The sequence below is a fragment of the Numida meleagris genome, chromosome 5 (genome assembly GCF_002078875.1).
Source record: "Numida meleagris isolate 19003 breed g44 Domestic line chromosome 5, NumMel1.0, whole genome shotgun sequence".
Taxonomy (NCBI): domain Eukaryota; kingdom Metazoa; phylum Chordata; class Aves; order Galliformes; family Numididae; genus Numida; species Numida meleagris.
Window position 1 is genome coordinate 22588741 of NC_034413.1, and position 22758 is coordinate 22611498.

The window sequence follows — 22758 nt, forward strand, 5'->3', positions numbered from 1 at the left end:
TTTTGAGAAAGGTAGTTATTTCTGGATTCACATGAACAGATTAAAAGACATAAGAATAGTAAGCAAACAATTACCTCTAGTAACTGATCACCGTACTCAAGGCCAGCTTGATGTGCAATGCTCCCACCTGTTACTTTAGAGACAAATATTCCACCATTTTCTCCGCTCACAATGGAAATTCCTAATGGCTCAGAACCCTTCTGCACTTTAACATGACGTGGCTCTTCCATGTACGGCCTTTTAGAGGAGAAGGTTAAAACTGATTTGGACAAAATTGCACTTAAACCATAATAAAGTCAGATTTATATGAAATACTTCATGGCTGTCTAAGTCGCAATAAAAAAACAGCTACTTAAAAAAAATTACTGTCAACTGCTGTAAATGCATTCCTTTAACACCATGCAATGTATAGTGGCAGAATTAAATGTATACCGATTACACAATTGCTATAACGCGTTATAGTAAATACGAATTACAAATAGTATAGTGGGGAAGTTGGTAGGAAATAAACTTCCAGATCCATATTATATAAAAGTAATTTAGCTACTGTATATAATATGCAATTTACAAACCATATTCAAGAAAGGTATGTGACTATTATAAATGCTGGGAGTCTTTACTGTCCATGAAAATAAATATCATAAACGATGAGGCAATAAACCAAAGAAAAACAATGCACAATATCAGATTTCATATTTGTATGCAGGGAAACATAAATTAGTAATGAAAATTAAGCAGTTGCAAACTCAAGCCATTAAGACAGCAGTTTGCATGGTATCATTACAATTACCATGCAAATTCTCCTCAGGGCAATTATCCAAACGTAAAATAGCACAAAGTGCGCAATACTGCTTGCGAAGGACAACCTTATATCAGGCCAACCTCAAACTCCTTAGTGATGAGAACCTAGGCCTAGGAGCCACAGGGATTCTCAGAAAAGACCTATTACGGAACAGATATCTGAAAGATGGAGAAGATTTGAGAAGAAAAGAACACTTAGAAAAAGACACACAGTAATATAACACCAGTAAGTATAGCAAGAGAATGGATCATACGAAAGAAAACCCTGACATGTTCCCCTTTCCTCCCTCCACAGTTGGGATGTATTCACCCGTATAAACAGGGCTCATTCCTCCATGGTGTGTATAAACCAACAGGAGCATCCTGAAAATTGGTGGTTCATGTTATGATGAACTCAACAGTCTACACAGCAAAAGGCATCACCATGTGTTCAGAAAGGAACAGATTGGAACAGCAGTGTATTTAGGTCCCACTGTCAGTGACTGCAGGTCTTGGCAGCCCTTCTAGTACACAATTTTAATAGCATCATACTACTTATGATATGCATTAATTGGAATGTCTTCTTTCCTAACACTTGATTATACCAATTAGACATGCCCTAAGCAGTGCAGACTGATTCAACTAAAATCCTGCTGTTCAGAGATCAGATGAGTTAAATGAAGTTAACTGCTACTAACGTATGTGACAAATGAAGGGTGCCTTTGGAAACAGTAGGATTTGGGGCACATGTAAGGGGAGGGAAGAGGACACAAATTCATAAATTATGCTTAACATTATAGTCTTTGAAGGTAAGCATCTGGTAGCCTACTGCAGCAAGGACATAGTAACTTGTCAGCTTATTACTGTATAAAAGAAAAACTTTCAAAAAAGAATGCAACTCTGAGACATGATAATCTTACCACATCAACATCACTGTTAGAGGTAATACCCTTGGAGTTTGTCTATCAATGCAGTGAAGATAACAGCTATGAGTTATCCTGTGCGTTATCAAACACACAAGGCTAAAATCACTGACTTTGTTAGTGTTATATACCAAACATTTCTTACTACCAGCAAACTTGAACCAAAGCTGCCTCTCTGCTCTTTTTTCCTTTTTTAAATACATATAGCTTATCTGAATCGTGCTAACACCCAGAAAACTGGCACTTATAAACTACTTTTTAAACTCATTATGAATATGTAAATTATGATGTAATGTGAAGCCTTTTACTTAAAATCACAATGTGATTACTAATTGTACTAATGTACTGATTACATACTAATGGGCCAAAATAAAATTTCTAAAGGTCTAATAGCTCATTAAATACTAACATTACATCTTTGTCATCTACCATATCTTTATGCTTCCATCTACGACATGAATTTTTCATTTGTTTTGGATTGGAATGAGTAAGAATCAAACCCATACAAATTGCACAGGATTGTATCTTAAACTTCCAGTAAATACAAAATGAAAGGCAACTAGTAATGCATATAGTAGGGAAACAAGAATAAAGTAAAACAGAATGGTAGCACCAAAATGGTATCTTACTTGGTAAGCAGTGTTTTTAAAATCAAATGAAGCACACTCTTCTACAGTATTCAGACTGCCTGCCAGAATCACTAAATGCTGCTTAGAAAAAAGTTGTAATTGATCACATTTCTTTTCATTTAAATTGGTTTTCCTAAAAAAAAAAAAATGAACAGACCAGAAACACTTTTTTTTTTTTTCCATCTGTATTATATGATATGGGGAAAGGCCAAGCAAATTGCTTATATTTTGTGGGGAGGACAGGTGACAGAAAAAAACAAATAGCCATTTAAAGATGCTATCTAGGCATCATCCCACATCTGTTTAGGATACATTTAATTTAAAAGTATCTATTTTAATAACAGTTTTTGTATTTTTGGGGGTGTTTCTTTTTCCTGAACAAAATAACATTATTTTTTGACTGAGGGAGTCATCCAGACCACTACTTATACCTGGTGCACCAAGAATAAAAGGGTTGGAGCCTGACTGTACTTTGATCTTCAGATCAATATTAATAAAAATTGTTAATTCCCAGAAATTAGAATTTGCATTTTGTACTCACAGAGTAAGTGATAAGTGATAAGGGTATCAAAAAACTAGTTTTTGCCACTGAACGCTATACATAATCATTAGTCATATGAAAAAGATAATGAATTCTGTCTTGGAATTTGCAATTGACAAGTAGAAGAACATTTATATGAGAAAACAGAGTATAAAAGTCAAAAAGAAGTATAAAAGAAAGAAAACCCACAAAGATCTCTTCCATTCCCTTTCAAAGTAGCACTGTACACAGTATATAGTGTCACTGCAATAACTTAGTTACAGATTCTTTAAACTACACAAAAAAACATTTAATATAACATTTTATGAATAGCTTTTTATTACTACCAGCAAACTTGGAATACAGAATATCCTTATTCTTTCATTCATGTTCTTGTAGTCAGTCCTTTTACACAAGTCAGGCAATACAAAAGAGTCCTGAAGTCCACATAAATGTAATCTATTCCAACACATCATAGATCTCTTACACTGCCTGGAGGACATTTGATTGTTTCAGTGTAAATAAAAGCCTGAATCAGATTTGTTTCTTATTGTCCAATGTTTTGAGTTCACACAAACTGTTTTATATATTCAGACTAGCCAGATAATGATGTCTGAGACTGATACCATACGCAACAAATCTTGAATCCATTCATAATGAGATGAAAAGTCATTAACACACAAATTTCATGATCCTAAGAAAACAATAATATCAGGTTCAAACTGTGCTAGCAGCTATGCATATACTTAATGCTATTGCTAGTAGTGGTCCAGGTATAGCCAAAGGGATCACAGTTATAGTATAAAATAGATTCTGGACATATGGATATATTCTCGCACAGTAATCTTCTCATTTTTACGTATCTGGCTGAACTGAATCAAGGCACGGTAGTTAGAGCACATACTGTACAATACTAAGGCAGTTGATATTTAACTATCAAATATTACTAGATATTTTGTTTTTCTAGAGTACAGAACAAGCCTATAATAAATAAGCATCTGAGGTAGCTCAAGTGAATATATTTCAATTTTGACTCAATTTGGCGTGGCCATTAATTTAACATGAAAAAAAGGAAATCTTTATGAAGTTCCTTATATTTCTGAACTCAAGACTTAGGTTTAAAGAAGAAATTTACACAAAGATCTCTATGTACTTTGTAAAGAAAATAAAAACATTAAGTAACAGGAACTCAGATGCATCTCTGTGCCTTCATATTCATCATTTATATCAACTGTTCACATTCCTTCTAGTCTAATAAACGTACAAGATCTCCTTGGACACAGTCCTATAAAAAGCAAATAACATGGGGACCTTACCTATCTTTTCTACGTTCTCCAGCAGATACTGGGCTAATGGAAATTCTAGGTAAAGTAGAAAGAGAGTTCTGAGATTGGCTGCTGGCAAAGGAAGATGTTTCCAAGTTAAGAGGTGACTGTGGAGGAGTTATCAAGCTGGGACTGCTACATTCAGAGTGCGACAATGAGCCTACAAAACCAAATCAAAACAAAAACACAACAATCAGTTAGGTTTTAGTGTCCTGCATTTGTCATACTTCAGAGATCTACACAGATATATGGAATGATACCACAAATATCTGACCAAACCATTTGCTAGCAATCTGGTAGAGCTAAGGGATACCATCTTCTAACTCAGGTTACTAAATTTAGACTTTGCAAACTCACTGCCCTTAGTGTCTATATAGTAAATATGTCCTTGAGGCAAAAAGTAAATTTTGTAACATTCATAAAATTATTGTATTTAGATTTTTGAGCAACTTCATGCAGTAACTGGCAAGGCTTTCAACTGGAAATAGTGAAAATATTACAAATAAAATTACCTCTGTCAGAGCCCATGACGGACCTTGGATATCTTGGTGTTAAAGGGATCTTAATCCGTTCTGTTCTGTACTGCAAGTTACTTGAAGAACCTATTTTGACAACAACAAAATTATAACTTGCCAAATTTTGAAGGAATAACATGACAAAAAATACATTTATGCTTTACTTTTTCAGTAAGCAGTAAAATGGGCTCAATTTCTGTAGAAGCACTAATGATTACACTCATACATACTGCATCTATCATACTTCTGGTAAATAGTTACACTGTAAGTACAAACAACACAGTGCAGAAATACAGTGTATTCGTACAGTTTGTTCTTGATTGAAAAATATTTAAAATATTTTTGACACAACTGCAGTTTAACTGAAGTCTGAGCAAGAAACTAACACTTGAGGTTACTAAGAATCCATGGGACTTGACAAAAGGTATTTAAAATATTCTTATTATATTCTGCTTAGATGAAGACGTTATTCCTAGGCACTTTCCAAACTGCTGTGACTTTTTGTTGTTGTTGTAGCTACAAAGCTGCCATGCTATATTCAAATGCAATTGTAATCACTGACGGAACTCAAGAATACATGCATGCACAAAAAGAAAAGTAGTACGTAATTTAAAGTGAAAGAAATTCTACAATGTTAAAATGTTTAAACAAAGCACACGTTTCTTTGGTACTATTACGATACACATAAATGTCTTAAATGTCAATCAAGTAAATATAATTATAACTTATTTCCAACAAGATGATTTACAGCAGGTCATTACTTTTTTTGTTCTGCATGTTCTTTTCTTTTTCTCTCTTCACCTCAATGAACCTCAAAAATAATTTGGCTGGATCTCCCATCTTTATGAGGATACTTCCAAATAGTAATAGGATTGAAAGGAGAATTTTGCATCACTCACAAATAATACTTTAAAGAGACTGTAAAGAACAAATTAAACAAGGCTACTTCCAGGGAACACCAATGGACATAAAACTAGAATATTGAAGTGAAAGAAACCCAGGAAGCCTTTTAGGCTTTGCAAGCTTTGGCAATTCCATAAATCATGAAATTAAGGAATTTTCCATTTATTATTATTCTCCTTTATACAAGAGCCTCACACGAAATAAATCAGAAAAGCTAGTTACCAAGTCTTGCACTGGATGGCAATGAATTTGAGCCATGAGATGCTCTTGTACGTGGATTTTCAGAGTATTCATTGGAGTGTTTATGACTCAGGTCCAAACTCAAGCGACCTTGGTGCTGGGCACTACATCAAAGGAAAAAACAGGGCAATAATCAGAACTGGGCAAAGCATCTCAGCAAACAGTAAATTGGCCAACAGACAACTTTGATTATCTTTATCCTGCATAAAATGAATTCTCCCCTCCTTCCCACTTCCTAACTGCCCCATCATTTTACTAACTAAGGCAACTCAGAGGAAAGAGAGCCTATTGTGCTTTAAAAAAAGTGGAAAGACAATTTATTTTGTTCAGGAAGATTTAAAAAAAAACATTACAAAGTAGTTGATTAAAAAAAGTAACTTCTTTTTCAGCATTAGTCAGCAGAAGTGGAGGGAAATACAAACCACCAGTTTCTTGAAGACATGAAAGCAACTGGCAAATCATGGTAATAAGAAGTTTGAGTCAAACAGCACAACAGTGTTTCACTCCACACTGTATAAACCAGCTACTTGAAGCAATTTCATCCTAACATGAACAAAAACTTAAGGTGATATAAAGTTCAAAACACCTGGGATGCAGATGCTGATGGCATATTTGGCTGGCAACTGATGGGCAATTGTTGGTGTGTACTCTGTGGCTCCATGCAGTATAGATGGGATTTCGCATGACCGCAGTTACTGCAGGGCAAGGTGCTAAGCTTCTTGGTACAGTACCTGTTTAAGATGATAGAAATACATTCTTACCAATATTACTAGCATATAAATTAAAGGTAACAAGTATATTTAAATAGAAATCTTATTCGTCACCCCAATGCACAGGCTACACCTTGTTCACCACTAAGACATTCAAACTTCCTGTGCACCACAGAATCAGATGAAACAAATCCTTCAGATGGGAGCTGTTCGGTTTCCTTGATGATTCTTAAACAGATTTTATTTCTTTACAGTCCCAGAAACTGGAAAGATCATGTTCAGATTACAACAGAACAGGAAAATATGTTTCCTATTTCATATTTGTCTTGCGCTTATCCTGACTGATAGGGACAGATTCCTTGTGGCATGCCAAGAAAGTAAATGAGTTCTTACCTAATCCCAGGGTAGATATTTAGAATATAGTAGTGTAACTGAGCTTACTTCTGGAATAAAGTATTTAACGGGGAAATTTTACAGTTAGTATTCAGGATCTCAGAAAAGAAGTCCATGCTAGACATCTCTGTGACTTGAGCAAAAAGAGACACTTGCCATCCACGTTACCCACCTGATGACACGCCTCCAGTATATAATGCAGAAGATACAAAGCCATCACTATGCCTAGCAGAACGTTTCGGTGAATATGGTGCCCATTCCTGTAGCTCTGGAGATAGGTGTTCCTCACTAGCTGGAGTATATTTCTGCACCGACAAAACCAGAAAATTCAATTAAAGGCAGTTGGAGATACAGAAGTAAAATATGCTCAAACTCCACAGGCAGTAAGGAACTTCAAACTTATAGATAGATACTAGAATAGATACTAGAATCTATTCTAGAATATGCTTGCCACCACTTAACATAACAGTCCTTGTAACATCTTTACTTCATCTTCCACTGATATTATTCTGTTCTACCCCTTCTTCCTCCACCCTGTTGCTACTAGTAGTTTGTAAGTTTTTTAGGCCAATGTTTGAAACTTATCTGATATATTTTCCATCAGAACAGTACACCTTAGTTATATTTCTAGTTCAAAATATTGCTTTCACAGGACATTTAAAGCTTAGATCTCATTCTGTTACTTTAGCCACTACTGCAAGCGTTGCCAAATGAGAGCTGGCTAATAAGCCACAAAGTATTTTCCTCTAAGCCTGCCTTTTGAGATACATGTGGAGCAACATCTCCAACGTAACAATTCAGGTTGTGGAGCCATCGTAATTTCTGTTCTGTATGTAATAAACAGACACTGGTGTGTCAGCCACTCTCCCCAGCTTTGTACCATCAGCAAACTTGCTGAGGGTGCATTCTATACCTTCACCCAGGCCATCGATGAAGATGTTGAAGACCAGACCCAAACCTAATGTAGTTTAGTACACAAAGACCATTTCATAGAAGTCATTTTCAGAGTGAATGGTGTCCACTCTGAGGCACAATACCACCACTGTTCTCTAGTCACCCACTTTAAAGTTAAAGCTCTAATTATTTTCTTGGAGACTGGAGAGAAACTAGGTGACTGGAAAAAAAAAAAAAAAAAAACATACAACTCAGACTTAATTTAACCCTAGAGATGGAAATTGTGGTTACCTCAAGTAACCTTAAAAAAAATTATGAATTTTTAAATCCATAATATAATTTTATTCTTCTCCATAGACTAATAACTATATGATTATTCTGCCGTGACAAGGTACAGGGCAGGAAAGGTAAAGAAAATGACATACTAAGTCATTCTGATGTTGATTAGATGCAAGGAAAAATAACTCTTTAAAACCTGAGATTTCAGGTGGCAAATACAGGTAATATTTTTTTCAAACTGAACAAACCTGAGACGGTGGACCTGAAACTACATTACTGATTATGACACCTCATATAATGTGGTCAGCTAAATAGGCTAGTCATCCTAGACCACACAGAATTTTTTCTTCACTTTCTCTGGTAGGATGTTACCCAAAATCTCCACAGTTAAATGTATTAAAACAAATGACAGTTCTACTTTGAACAATGATGTTAATTCATATTGTCATAAACAGACCATCTTTATAGTGCAATGTGTCTAATGCCCTGTCAATTTCAGATTACATTCGCAGTTATGTAGACACATAAAAAGACTTATAAAAAACACCACTATGAATGGTACACCTTCCTCCCCTAATGTGTAGAGTAAGTCAATGTGATTTCTGTAAAGAAGCCCTAACAGAGCTCCTTCTTACAGGAAAGAGCCCTAATCCTCCATCAGAAAGCACTGAAAGTCAAAATGTGGTTACAAAACAGAATCCTATCATTCCTGAGCCAGGAGTAGCTTCTGAAGGGACTTGGATTTTGAGAATGGGCTTTGTTTCTCCTGTTAGGATATGTAGTTGGTACACAAAAATATGCTTCTGAAAATACACATATTGAAGCAAAAAACAAATTTTCATAGTAAAATTCTACCTGAAGTCCAGGATTAGGAATGGGCATAGGGGTCATTTTATGTCTCAGAGCAGGAGCAGATTTTGGCCTTGGTCTTTTTATCTCTGGCTCTTCAACCCTTTGAAAGCCAATGTCATCTTCACAGGATTTCCTTGAGGAGAGATGAGTACAGTCAATTCCCTCCTCACGATAATAATTCCCAGCATTCCTGCTGCGCCCCTTGAGAGTAGCAGAGTCTTGTTTAAGTGCCAAGGAAACTGGAGCTTGGGCAGTGGCTGGGCTGGTAGGTGGTGATCCAGTTGTTACTGTAGACTCTGATGCAGAGCTTGCCTGCTGTTTATGTTTAAATTTGATAGAGTCACTTCTCTTCGGAGGAGTTGGAGGAGTTGAAGCCACTTCAGCTTTTGATGGCTGAGGTGAATGGCCTGTCACCTGATTTGGAGAAAGGTACTCCAGCTTAGGAGGAGTTGGTGGCCTTTTGAAAGTATCAGGGTCAAAGATAGACTTCCTTTGTTTTGGCTTTTTGTATACAGAAAACTTTTCTGTTTCTGCTGCTGAGATATTAACCATGACTTTTGGCCAGGTACCACCACTATGCTTAGCACCATGTCCTTTGTCAAATCCAGTCTCAACCATCATGCAGTCAGTTTCTGTAGGTTCATAAGGCAGTCTCCTGTTGTCCAAGTCAACAACTCCGTAGCCTCGGTCCCCATATGTCTCTGGGTTGAAAGAGCTGAGACTATGTTCTGAATTACTGTGGCAACTGTGCACTGTGTTCCTGTGAGAATCTACTCGTAATGTGTTATTAGGGAAGGGTTTGTGATCACAAAATGAACGACTGCCCTGATCACTCTGGTCCTTCTTGACATCCATGACGTCTGGATTGAAAATATCAGTCTGTGTTGAGCTGTTGAGTTTCAGATTTCTTTTGTTTTGGGCTTGTATCTCTGACGCGTGAACCCTACAGTTTGATATTTTTTCTGAATCCTTCAGATTTTCAAATATATTTTGACCACTCCAAGATGAACTCTGAGGAAAAACCTAAAAAAAAAACCACAACAAAATTTTTAGAAAACAACAACAGAAATCCACCCCATAATAACCTCATTACGTTTGATTTCTATTTGATTTCTGTTTAGCATGAAGCATACTCTAGTCTCCTTTATTGACCTCAACCTGAAAGTAGACCTACATACGCATGGATACATTTGGGAAAAAATTGATAAAAATCTTGCAGATTCAAAGCAAAAGACAGATAAAATGAAGCCACATTTTTCTCTGAAACATTTTCAGAACAATTCCAAAAGAGCAACACTGCATGGTGGCAGAAGCACTGAACAAACAGCAAATGGAGCTCCATTCTACTTCTACCTCGGTTCAATGATACTAGTAATCATCTTTCATTGCCCGTTGCCTCTCAAACATTTCATCTTTCTTAGTTTCTTAAAAACTCAAGCTCTCAGAAGCTGGAATTATCACTGACTAAACCTATGTGACAGGTCCAGTGTAACAGGATTCTAACCCAAACAATATTTTTATAACACTAAGTCTGAAAAAGAACTAGTACTTATCCCTGATGATAGAGTTCAGTTTTCTGTGCAACTCCATCCTGGCTAAGAGTAAACTAAAGTCAGGAAGCAATTTATCTTTCATGAACAAAACTGCTGCAGCTCTGAAGCAGGAAGCAGTAAGAAAGAAGCAATTGTGCTGACAGTCATTTTGTGTGACCAGTGAACAAATGGGAAAAAAAATAAGAGCAATAAATAAATTTTATTTCCTACCAGAAGCCTCAATAACCTTTGGAAATAACTATTTAGTGTACCAACAGTGAAACATATCTAGATGGTCTTCCTATTAGCAGAGACTTTCCCATGGTGGTATATTCATTTTTAATACACTCTTTCCGTAACAACTAAGATGAGTCTGTTAAAGAAAATTCTGCAAGTTTAGCTTTTCCTACTCACCTTCAACAATGACAGGGTAAGAGAATCCCTGCAGTTTCGTAACAAAGCTTCACATTCATTAAGTGATTTATTATCTAGTGCAATCCCATTGATCTACATGAAAAAAAAAAAAACAAAAAAAAAACCACAACGAAGATCCATAAAATGAAAGCAGCAGATGGGGAGCACCTAAACGTACCATCACTCAGAGAGGGAAAACATGGTTTTATGTGTCATGTATAACTGAAGTCAGGTTGACCTTATCATGCATTTACCTGCTCTCCACTAGAAGCCTAGTCTCCTATATATCTTTCATCCCTTGTAAAGATACAATTTAATAACACTTGTTTGATTACATTAGACTTTATGCACTTGTACTTCCATAGTAATCACATTTTGCTTCACAGGAGCTCATAAATCAAAAATAAATAAATAAATAAAAACAAATCAGAAGAATATATTCAAGAATATATTCAGACTTACAGCAATTATTCTATCTCCCACAGTAAGGGAACCCTCTTTGGCAGCTGGGCTTCCAGGCACAACAGCAGCAACAAATACTCCATTTTCTAGGCTCACCCCACTGTCTGAAATTCACAAAATAAACACGAATTTACCCTGCAATTCAAACATCTTGCTCAATTAACCACAAACCCAACCTGCATGCAGGATAAAGAAATATAACTATCAAACCAAATGAGTTTCTCAATTTCTGTTAATCCTTCCAAAGAAAGGAGAAAACATGAAAATAGGGATTTTGGGTATCCCAGAATTTCATGTGATCATACAGAGTAGGACTGACTGATGGGTTTAGCTAAGTAGAACTAAGTATGAAAATAAAACTCAGTATATTTATGGAAAAAACTATCATCAATATGATCATTCTCAATTTGATGAAAACAACTCGTGAAAATCCCTATCTACTAGGTAGTAATAGTTGAAGTGAGCTTTAAATAGAAGCTCAGAACATGTACCTTAATTTCAAGACACTGCTGGATGGACAAATGAGTACCATTTACATCCAGCCTTTATATTCATTACCTTTATGCCCAGAAACATTGATGTGAAGTGGTGTTATCACTCGTCCACCCAAGGACTTCCTTCTTCGAACCACCATGTTAATAACCCCTCCTCCATTTAGAACAGCTTTTATAACTTGCTTTTTATCCTTATTAGTAAGATCCACATCATTTATCTTCAGCAACCAATCATTTACTCTGGCAGATAAATACAAATTGGGAGGCCATTGTTATAAGAATGCTTTGCTCCATGTAGCACATACATAATATTCAGGAAAGGGGATACAATGGAATTGATATCTTACCATGCTAATCCTCAATTATCTAAATATTTTAAGTACTGGTCTTGTCAGTGCCATTTCCTAATCAATATTAATAAGGTGGACATGACCAATGGTAAAAAAAAAGAAGTTCAAGAAGAGTCAAAACTGAAAAATTCATAATATGCTCAATATTTAGTTTACGATTAATAAAAGACATACCTTCCAAAGTAAAACCCTACCTTAATCGACCATCCACAATACTTCCTTTGTCTACTTTGGTAACAAAGATCCCACAGTCTCCAGGGAGGTATGGTTCATTCACACCTTCTGCCACATCAAAACCAAGTGCTTTCAAGTCCATATCATCCTAATAAATATTATTAAAAAGTGACTCAACAGCACTGTCAATTACACTGTGCCTCTGCCTATTAACAAGAGGCTTTGCTTCAAGCTTGTACTATGTCCTTATAGTTACAGGGTATCTATTACATGTAAATTGTTATATTTTGTACTTCAATTAGTTAGGCATTCAATTAGGCATTAGACTGTGGGGCATGAGGACAATCGTTCTCTCTCAGATTAAAACTAAGATAATGCATTAAAGGAACTTCACAGAAAAACATGTAAGAAAGCAAGTTCAGACATGCAAAAGGTGTTTTAAGGCATGATGCTGGACGTGTTGAGAGAACAAGGACATGTTTCCCTAGAACAGGCATCACTTGAGGAAGAAAGCAATTACAAAGGTAAGAAAACAGCATTTTATCTCAGCAATATATCCAGAAAAAAATGAGCTTCGATATGGGTAGAGACTAGAAGTGAGAGCAAAATTTTTAACATAATGTGAAACTGATTATAAACATAGATTAGAGGCGATATTCTACCAGCCCTGACCCTAAACAGGTAATCCTCAATGTGAAATGTTATAACTATCTTTGACAAATCAATCACTGAACTGAACTGGGAAATATTAATTTAATATTTTCTTAGGTAAATGGGTAGGTCACTGGAAAAAAAAAAAAGGTTAAAATATACTACAACCAAGCGATAAATTGCTATTTGCAATGTTAAATAATACCTTAAAAATTAGGAAATTCTACTTCAAATCAACTGGACAAAAAATATACTAAAATCCTTAAGATTCCTATGGTAGTTCTATGTAAGAAGTTCATATGGAAGCGAGCAGAGCTGCTGGAAAATAAAGATGGAGCAGAGATCATAGTATCACTGTGCTATCTCAGAGCTAAGTGAATATTATTTCTCCCATTTTTGAGCTGAGTGATTATGTAGAACACTGGTGTAAGCAGACAGGTCATGCTGAAGCAAAAATAAAAGGATTTAGACTTATTCAGTTCCACAATCTCCATCCAGGAATTCAAATGCTGGTAGGTCAGGAAGGATTTCCTCATATATCTTATCAAGGTTGACACAATATTATTACTATAATTTGATGTCTAGAAGCTATTGTAAGTGAAACAGCCTGGAAGATTGTGTGAATGTTCTACAGGGTCAAAAATGACCACTAGCAAACAATGAGCTGAATCTGTCAAAATTTTTAATAGAAAAGGATACACAACTTGAATAAAGAGCAGTGAAATATAAGCTCAATGAAATAATAAGCTCAGTCAAATAGAAGCTCAATATAAGCTACAATGAGAAAAAATAAAATTAAACGGTACTATTAGGATAATAAAATGATGTAGAAGTTTTCCTGACAGCGTAGCAGATTAGCATTCTTTCATCCCAGAAGTCTAAACAGAAGGGCAATGCTGCACTGATCAGAAACAAATATTTGTATTAAAATTTCTAACTGCCTTATCTGAGCAGGAAGAGGAGAAATAGTTTCATGTTAGTGCTTAACTATTCTATGCACAGATAATAAATGATGTTGCCTTTTACAGTAGATGCCAGTATTCCCACTGCATCTTAAGTTCATGCCATATTACTGCCATTTTTGTGATAAATCACCAATTTTAAGAATACAATATTTAACTTCACAAAACGGAGATCTATACTTATATTTAGTGTGAAAAAAGACAAAGTTTGTAGGTTAACAACTTGTGTTTGTCAACTTATTTCAACTAGATGTTACTAGAAATGTGTCTGGCTCCTATCACAATAGAGAAATAAAAAAAGCATTTTTTTGTCAAATACAGCATCAAGATATTATAGTGGACTTCAAAACTAATCAAAATACAAAATAATGCAGTTAGTGTCTTTGACTTACTCTGTCTTTTTCAAATTCTACTACTTCTGTTTCCCATTCCAGAGAATCTGTGTCTATGGCTGAGTCATGGGAACTATGGGCCATCAATTGACGGAATCTGGCCTCCTTTTCCAACTGATTCTCCATCTTCTCTCTAAGGAAATAAAATACTTATATACACAGACAAGCCTTTTAAACAAACTGATTCTTAACATTTTGATTGTGAGATGTTTTCTAACTAAAAAAAATCTAAGCTGTGCCAGAAAGCTGCCCTCTGCATCCGTTTTTTCCAATACCCTTTAGCTACTACTGAACACTTCCATTTTCTATACATCATGCTAACCTACTCTTACTTCTTTGTTGTTTGCATTGCTTTTATATGGCTGTCATGTACAACTAGAATTCCAACATGACTCTTCCAAGATGCATCTAATTTACCCTCAGATGAACTGCAACAGTATGCTTACAAGCGTGCACCATACCAAAAGCAAAATCTCTTCAGCAAATCATTGAGACGACATATAATGCATTTTTTTGTATTCATAAACTAATGTGATTACAGTTGAGAGGAAATAAACTGCAATTAATCCAACTTCAGTAAAAGTGTTCATTTATCTCCACAGTAAAAAGCTTAAAATCTTTGTCTCATTAATAAGATACAATAGTTAAAAATGTGGGACTTAGCATCTCATATTTCCACAGAAATAAAAACAGTTCTACTGACGTATTGCTCACTCAAAGACACAGCTAATGAAACAAAGTTTTTAACACAAAGATTCCACAGTTTAATATTTTCTGCAGCATACTTCAGTTCCTTCAGTTCACGCACGGCATCATTTTTCTGCTTCCTCATGTCATCCAGATTGCGAAGAGCTTCAGCCAAGTCACTCACAGCGCGGTCTCTCTCCCTCCGTAAGTTGTCACACAGAGTCCTTTAAAAGAAAAGAAAGTAGTTTCACAAGATCTCAGAAAAAAATTATGAGGTAGAAGAAATTACATACTCTAGGCTTTAAGGAAAAGTTTGTCAGGATAACTGAAGCTTTCTTCACCTCTCACAGAACTTTATTTCTACTGATCTTCCTTAGAACAGAAAAAAAATTCCAGTGAAAGTATTTTCCCTCAGCTACTTACATGTGCCTAGTAACACAGTAGGTGTTTGACATTTTTGTCAAATGTCCCCACAGGTAAAGAAATATTTGAAATACTATAGCTATAGCAGAGTAAAGTATATCAGGACTAAAACAAGCCATCATTTGCTGTTCTTATGTAGCAGTGCTGATAGGCTCTTCGGTATTTACTTAAGAGACATGTTACGGTGATAAAAGTACAAACAAAACAAAATGTCTGGTAACATGTCCTCAACTTCAAAACAAACAAATCCGCTGATAGTTAATGCAGAAGTTCCAGCAAGTTGAAAAATGTGCTAGCAAAATCCACTAAATCCTAGAATTTCATTAACTGCACACAAGGTGTTACAAAGATCAGTCATGTACCAGCTAACATTTATTTACCGTATACTTTCTCTTTCTGCAACAATCTTATCCCGCTCTTGAAAAGCCCAATCTCTCCTGCACTTGGCGACTTCTGCTTCCTGGACAGCTTCCTTCAGTTCTTGCGACATAGCCTCATATTGTTTCCGAAGCATTTCAATTTCTTTGTTTGCTCTTTCAATGTCAAGGGTAGCAGAATCTTGTATCTAGGAATTAAGAAACACAGGTAAGGATTTTAGGCACAACTTTTAGGTATGTACTCACATATTTATTGGGACGACAATATCCACAAATAAGAATCTCACTTCAAAATAACATCAAGGAACATCTTGTATTTCAGAGACAACATTCCATGCTTCTATCCTGTTCTGCTTAGTACACAAAATCCTTCAAGAATATATAAGGAATTTGATACACTATTATGAGCAACTATAATACAGATTTCCTGTACTGACGTCTGTTATTTACCCTGGGACTACTCTCGCTCTCTCCCTCCCCTACTTCTATAGAGAGAGATATAGATATATAGGCTTTATACTAAGAATGTGTACAGATTAAAACATTTACAATCATATTTCATTTAACTTCCTTTAATAAGTACTAAAATCAACTAACATTTTGAACAGGTCCGGCAGGTAATAAATTGCCAAGAAACCTGCTGGGTTACAACATTTTATTTCCTTTACTTATTATTTTTTTTTATTTAAAAAAGCAAAACCAAAACCAAAACCAAAACAAAACAAAAAAAGCCCTGAAACTTAACATGAAGTGTGACTGTATTTTCTTTTTTGCCAATACAAAGTTCCATCGCTATTTCTTAAAGAAGGTACATGCACTTATACAAAGATGTTCCACAGTGACTCCAGGCAAAAGGAAAGGACACCCCCTGTTCCGGGATCTTTATCAAGTCTCATGAAAATAACTGATCTTTAGTAGCTAAGAAGGAAAAGCCATCAGTGAAGAACTTCAGTACCTGACGGGCTTGATAGTATTCCCTTAGTAGATGGTCCCTCTGGATGATAGCTTCTGTTCTCTCTTTCCTGGCAACATCTCTTTCTTCCTTCACTGTCTCTATATCCTTGCAAGCCTGATCAAGTTCCTTCTGGGCCTCAGCTTTGTCCTTCACTTCATGACAGTATTTTTCCAGCAACTCATTCCTCTCACAAATTGCTCGATCTCTTTCCACTAAAGCTGAGTTTAGCTCCTAAAACAAGATCCATTGTTTGCAACAGTTTAAGTACAGAAGGAATTAGTTCAACTTTCAGTTGGATACACACTAACACCTTAAAATCCTAGAGAGTTTGCAACAAGCATTCTGAAAAAAGGGAGCAGAATAGGACTGCACTCACGTGACATACAAGTAAGTATTAGCAAAGAATATTAGGTGTGGTATTACTGGTTTCAAAACATCACCAGCATGTCTAGCAAACTGATACTACGGAACACAGAAGATATACATTAAGTGTGTCTCATGACTGACTTGGAGTACAGTTTCTTGGTTCAACTGTTGAGGACTAGAAACAAAAAATAGTTATTTTCATGTGTTTCTATAATGAGTGAGGCATTGAAACAGCTGAATTTCAGACTTTTATGTGGTCCAACTTTCTAGGAACATTCAGCAAGAGCTACAAAGAAGTACTTCTACATACAGACACTCTTTCTAGCTGGAAAGCATTTATATTTTGATTAAAAAAAATTATCAAAGATAGCTGATATCTGAAAAGCAAAGGCAGAAAAGGGTCCAATACTTTAAGACAGAAAGGCAAGAAAGGCATCATGTCGCGTTCTCTTCTACTTTACTCCGTGATTTTCATGGAATAAAAATGAGTATTTAAAGCAGAGAAGACAATTATTACGTAATTGTTTTTGTATTATGACATCTAATTAAGGCTATTCAAGTTGTTAAAACAGTACTGAAATTGTTTTTAAGCAGGTAATTTTGTGCTAGAGCAGCAGGTAAGTAGTAGAATTAATGGCTCAGCTTGTAAACTTTGAACACATCAGTGAATCTAAATTAACAAAGCACTCAAGTTTGGTTTTGGGGTTTTTTGTTGTGTTGTTTGTTTGTATGTTTTTGACTTAACATTAAGTAAAAGCTTCAGTTGCTCAGTAAATGAAGAGAGAAATTCCCAACCCATCTGGTCACACAAACAAATTTCAGTAATGGAAGTAACATTTTGAACAGTGTAACTATAGTGCATACAAGTATGTGTGTTAAACTCACACAAAAATATTAAGTCTTTTCTAGCATGCAGCAGAGAGGAAAACCACCACAGTATCAAGACAGAAAACCCTTAACTGAAGAAGAACCTACGGTACTTGAAAATGATTGGAAAAAAAGCCCAGAACATACTGCCATCGTTTACTCCAGTATGCTTGGTATAAACCATGTGAAGAAGAGTAGATGTTGCCCACCTCCCAGTGGTCAGTAGTAAAATTTCACTTCTGTCTTTACCTGTGACAACTGCACAAAACTACAACATGTCAGCATAAGTCATCTGCCATTTAGCACTTATCAGAACAGATACTGCTTTGAAAAATTATAGTGCTTTGATTTTAATAAAATTCTAAAATGGTAAATAAGTCTTGTCTTTGAAGCAAGTTCTTGCATTTGAAGACAGTACGATAACCTCATACAGGATAAAACACAACAGTTCCATTAAACAGAAGTGAAGGCTGACTGCCTATGCCTTAAATCACCACATTCTAAAGGATTTGGGGGAGCTAAAGATTATGCCAAATGAAGAACACAATTTGGAGTGAGGGGTGATGATGCTGGATTCTATAACGTCTGAGCTCTAGTTTTGAATTTAGATACTAGGAAACTGACTGACTTCATCAGTAACTGCTCACAATGAAATGCTTAAAATAATTCCTTCTCCATTTCAGCAGCTTTTACATTTCTTCTGGACAAAAGGCAAACTAGTATACAGAAGATTCACAGAAGAAACTACATTTAAAACCTAAATGTGCTACAGCAACCAGTTACTGAGTACGAGGTAATGGCATGTAAAGCTGCTATTCATCAGAAGGAGAGCACTGTACACAAGGGCACAATTTGGCAAGCACCAGGCCAACCAGTCACAGATAGAAAGATCCCGCGGGATACTATTTGAAGTGAATTTATCACGTGATCGATAACTTTTTTCGACCTTTCCAACACCTGCCTTGCCAGAGCTAGAAAATCCCTTATCCGCCGAATGCAGCTGCAGCAAGCCAATACAACGTTCCAATACAAGAACATAACCTGATCACAAGCACAAGAGTCACAGCTACAGGAAAGGAAAAACAATAATTAAAAGAAAATTCACAATAGGAGCATTTTATATAATTTAGCACACTACAGAAATAGTTATTTCTGCTTTCTGACGGGTCTGTTATGGGGAGTGAAGAAAAGCGCACATCTGCACCCTCTCAGCATCTCAGTCACCAGTCCTAAGCTCTTTCTGCTCTTTCTCAACCACCCATTCAAGACGGTCATCTGAGTAGGAGGGAACTGCCATATATTTTAAATTTTCCTCTCTTTTTTATGAAAGTACTTTGGAAAACTACCCACAGTGCCAGGACAAAATACTAGGACTATTTGGAGCAGGTGTGCAAGATAACTGCCACTGCTCAGGGAGGGTAGATTTAGATTAGATATAGGAAAAAATCTTTTACAGTGAGGGTGGTGAGGCACTGCAACAGGTTGCCTAGTGATGTGGTTGATGCCCTGTCCCTGGAGACTTTCAAGGCAAGGCTAGATAAGGCCTTGGGCAACCTGATCTAGCTGTAGCGCCCCTGTTCACTGCAAGAGAGTTGGACTACATGGCCTTCAGAGGTCCCTTCCAACTCTAAGGATTCTATGATTCTATTCCTTACTAGCTACCCTGATTCTACTGAAATTTTAATAAAAGACTCTCCTAATAGTTGACTAGCTTTGATTAAAGCAGAACAGGTACAAAACATGCACTAAAACCTCACTCACTACAAGTTAAAACGTGTAGATAGATAATTTTGAATTCTTAAACCCAGAAATCAGTTATTTTTAAAAACTCTGATGCCATGTGTCATAATCCACATTAAGTCCCGCAAGAAAAGTGTAATTTAAGAAAAAAGTTCCACGCCTTCAATTTTATAAAGAGCATTTTGTTCCACTGTAATGTTATGGGGGAAATTAAAAAAGGTAAAATGAGATCCACAGGCAATGGAATATATCCACTTGTATCTATTTCATGCTAAATGAAATATTTCTAATACAAACAGTGAAGTGATTACATCGCAGCCAAAATCAAACAGAGTAGCAAGCTGCGTTTCAGAAATTTTAGCAGCACTGTTATAATGTGGCTGTGATATAAACATTTCAAGAACACACTGCTGAAAGATAAGAAGTCCAGGTTTCACACACTTTAAGGTATACACCGGTTCAAGTGAAAACTACTATCTTCAAAATATCCTTTAAGCCCTTAACTTAAAGCAAAGCAGAAAGAGTGAAAATGAGGAAAACATGTCTATCAGTGAGGCTTTGCATAAATATTGAGACTATTTTATCACATAAGGTCTTAAGTCAGAGTAAAGAGTACCCAATGGTTCCTCTTGTGGTTAAAAGTTTAAAAGAATGAATATTGAGATATATATATATTTAATAGACAGTGTTACTTGTAAAGGTCTATAAGATGAACTTAATACAGGAGAGTTTTATAATGAGCAGAAGGAAGTTAAGCCAAGTAAAGAAAAAATGTCAACAGACAGTCTACTCAAACATGGAGCTTAGTAAGTTGATAGTAAAATAGACTGCTATAAGAGAACAGCTGTAGGAGAACAAATTCCTCTTTGTGGTGCATTTCTATTTTCCATCAATTGGTTACACGTTTCTAATTCTAGCATCAGTAATGCATACTTATTTCCCTTCCCCATCAAAACAGTAGCTTAGTACCTGTCTTAAAGCTTCCATCTCTTCACTAGCGACTCGTTTCTCAGAAGAAGTGTTCTTCAGTTTGGACTCTGCAAGCTCCAGCTCTGTTTGAAGCTTATCTACCTCTTTGATTACTTGATCTCTCTCACTCATTATGAGGCGGTATTCATTGAAAACTGAATCCCTTTCTTCCTTGTATTTTTCTGAATCCTTTGCTGCTTTCAGCTGCATTGTTTTGAACCTTGTCACCTCTGACTGTAATCGCTCCATCTCTCTCTGCAACTCTTTGTTTTGTGCTGTGGCGTTGCTTAGCTCCTGCTGTACTGACTCAAATCTAGGAACAAGTAGAAATGTCAGTAAGATACTTACACCTCACTTTCCCTTTTTCATATATTTAGGATTTTGTCAGATAATCAAATGTATCCATTGGTAAAACACAACTTCAGTGGACATCGTAGACAATACACAGTGCTGCAAAATATAATTCAGACTAATTATTGCTTTAGGAATATTAGTGTGGAAGGGAGAACCTGTATGAGGAACTGAAACAAAAATTTTTAGAAGTTAGAATTAGTTTTATTATTAAGAACAGATTTATAATATTTTTTTCAAAAAGGAATGCAAAACATCTCCATTATTTGATAGCACAAGCTTAACTTGATTTATTGCATTGATTTCTGATCATCTTCAAAGGAAATTCCTTCTCCAGCACACATTCCTAGGTATGTGGCAAGAAGTCAAACAAATGTAGAAACTAGGAAAAAAAAACAGAACAACTTCCACACGCCCAAAAATGCCATAAGGTTGGTATGGGACAGGTCAGAAGAAAACAAAAAAAATGGGTTATTGTAAAAATGTAGACAGTGCAGTTAAAACAGTAACTAAAACATTCCTAGCCATTTTCACCCATGATCATCCAACGACAACTGAAAGCATATGTACTTTATCACTTATCAAGTTTAATTTCTTTATAAGTAGTAGCTTTTGTGTTTATACTGACAAAGTGCTTCTAAAAGTGGAAAAGTAATTCCACATACCAGTTCACAAATAGGCTTAAAAAAGTAACTTCTCCTAAAAGCAACGTTCTACCATGATAGAACATTAGGGTTTTCTTGCATATTTTTTAACAGAAAACTCCAAGTAAAAGCCATTGGTGGAAAACCTCAGGGTCATCTATATTTGAAGTGTCCACAAACCTCTGGAATACTTTTTTCTCTGTCATACACACAACTCTACTAATTCAAGTGTGATTTCCTGTCTATTCCAGCATGTTACCTGACCTTTCCCAAGAGAGAGCTGTAAATTCAATTTCAAATATTTCCTCAAAAGTCTCAGTGGATTCAAAGGATTGCCACCGCATTACTGAGGCACCTGCCAGTAATTTCAAAACCGTCTCCCTGCTCCTTTTGGGAAATTCTTCTCTTCAAAGAGACCATCAGGACAGGAGCCCTAGTATTACAAACTATTTTTCTATTTTCTTTTCAGAACTGTGAACATGAAACATTCTTCTGTGAAAGAAGAATATACAATACTACAATAGATACAACAAGGATATAGCACAAATCTAAAATAGAAATTATGCCAAACAACTTCATTGCCATTGGAGAACCCACACATTTGAACAATATTTGGGGTCAAGCCAAGGACAACACAGAATACAGAAGAAAGGAGAAGGGAAAAGACTTAATGCAACATTTTTCAGACAAAGAAAATGCTATCAGTAAGAAAGAAAAAAACACGACAAGCATGCTGGTATCTGGAAAAATAGCATAGCCTTTATGAAAGAGGTTAGAGGGATGAGGGAAGGTCTCTGCCTCAGAATGCTATTCTATATTAATATATATATTATATATTAAATAGTGATAACTGAGAAAACTTGAAAACAAAATTCTAGCTGAAATACTGTTGTCTTACTTAACCTTGCAATGTCTCCTAAGGAGGAAATACAGGCAGCTGGATCAAATTTTCACAGATGCCTTCTGTAGGGAAAAGTCCAACTGT

General features: G+C 35.9%; 1 protein-coding gene across 2 annotated transcripts in view; it reads right to left on the reverse strand.

Moving 5' to 3' along the window:
• The window catches only part of DLG5 (discs large MAGUK scaffold protein 5), a 95372-nt gene that overhangs the window by 12587 nt on the left and 60027 nt on the right, over positions 1-22758 (reverse strand). For both annotated transcript variants that reach the window (XR_002439377.1, XM_021398878.1), the window contains exons 7-22: positions 20779-21091; positions 16837-17067; positions 15885-16069; positions 15180-15305; positions 14395-14527; positions 12410-12537; positions 11930-12105; positions 11372-11475; positions 10910-11002; positions 8967-9986; positions 7111-7243; positions 6422-6566; positions 5818-5939; positions 4690-4779; positions 4169-4337; positions 75-237 (exon numbers count right to left, since the gene is read on the reverse strand). Coding sequence is in view for 1 of the 2 variants with exons in the window: in XM_021398878.1 (XP_021254553.1) it covers positions 75-237; positions 4169-4337; positions 4690-4779; positions 5818-5939; positions 6422-6566; positions 7111-7243; positions 8967-9986; positions 10910-11002; positions 11372-11475; positions 11930-12105; positions 12410-12537; positions 14395-14527; positions 15180-15305; positions 15885-16069; positions 16837-17067; positions 20779-21091 (3331 nt within the window). In the remaining variant the exon portion in view is untranslated. The remainder of the gene's footprint in view (positions 1-74; positions 238-4168; positions 4338-4689; positions 4780-5817; positions 5940-6421; positions 6567-7110; positions 7244-8966; positions 9987-10909; positions 11003-11371; positions 11476-11929; positions 12106-12409; positions 12538-14394; positions 14528-15179; positions 15306-15884; positions 16070-16836; positions 17068-20778; positions 21092-22758) is intronic.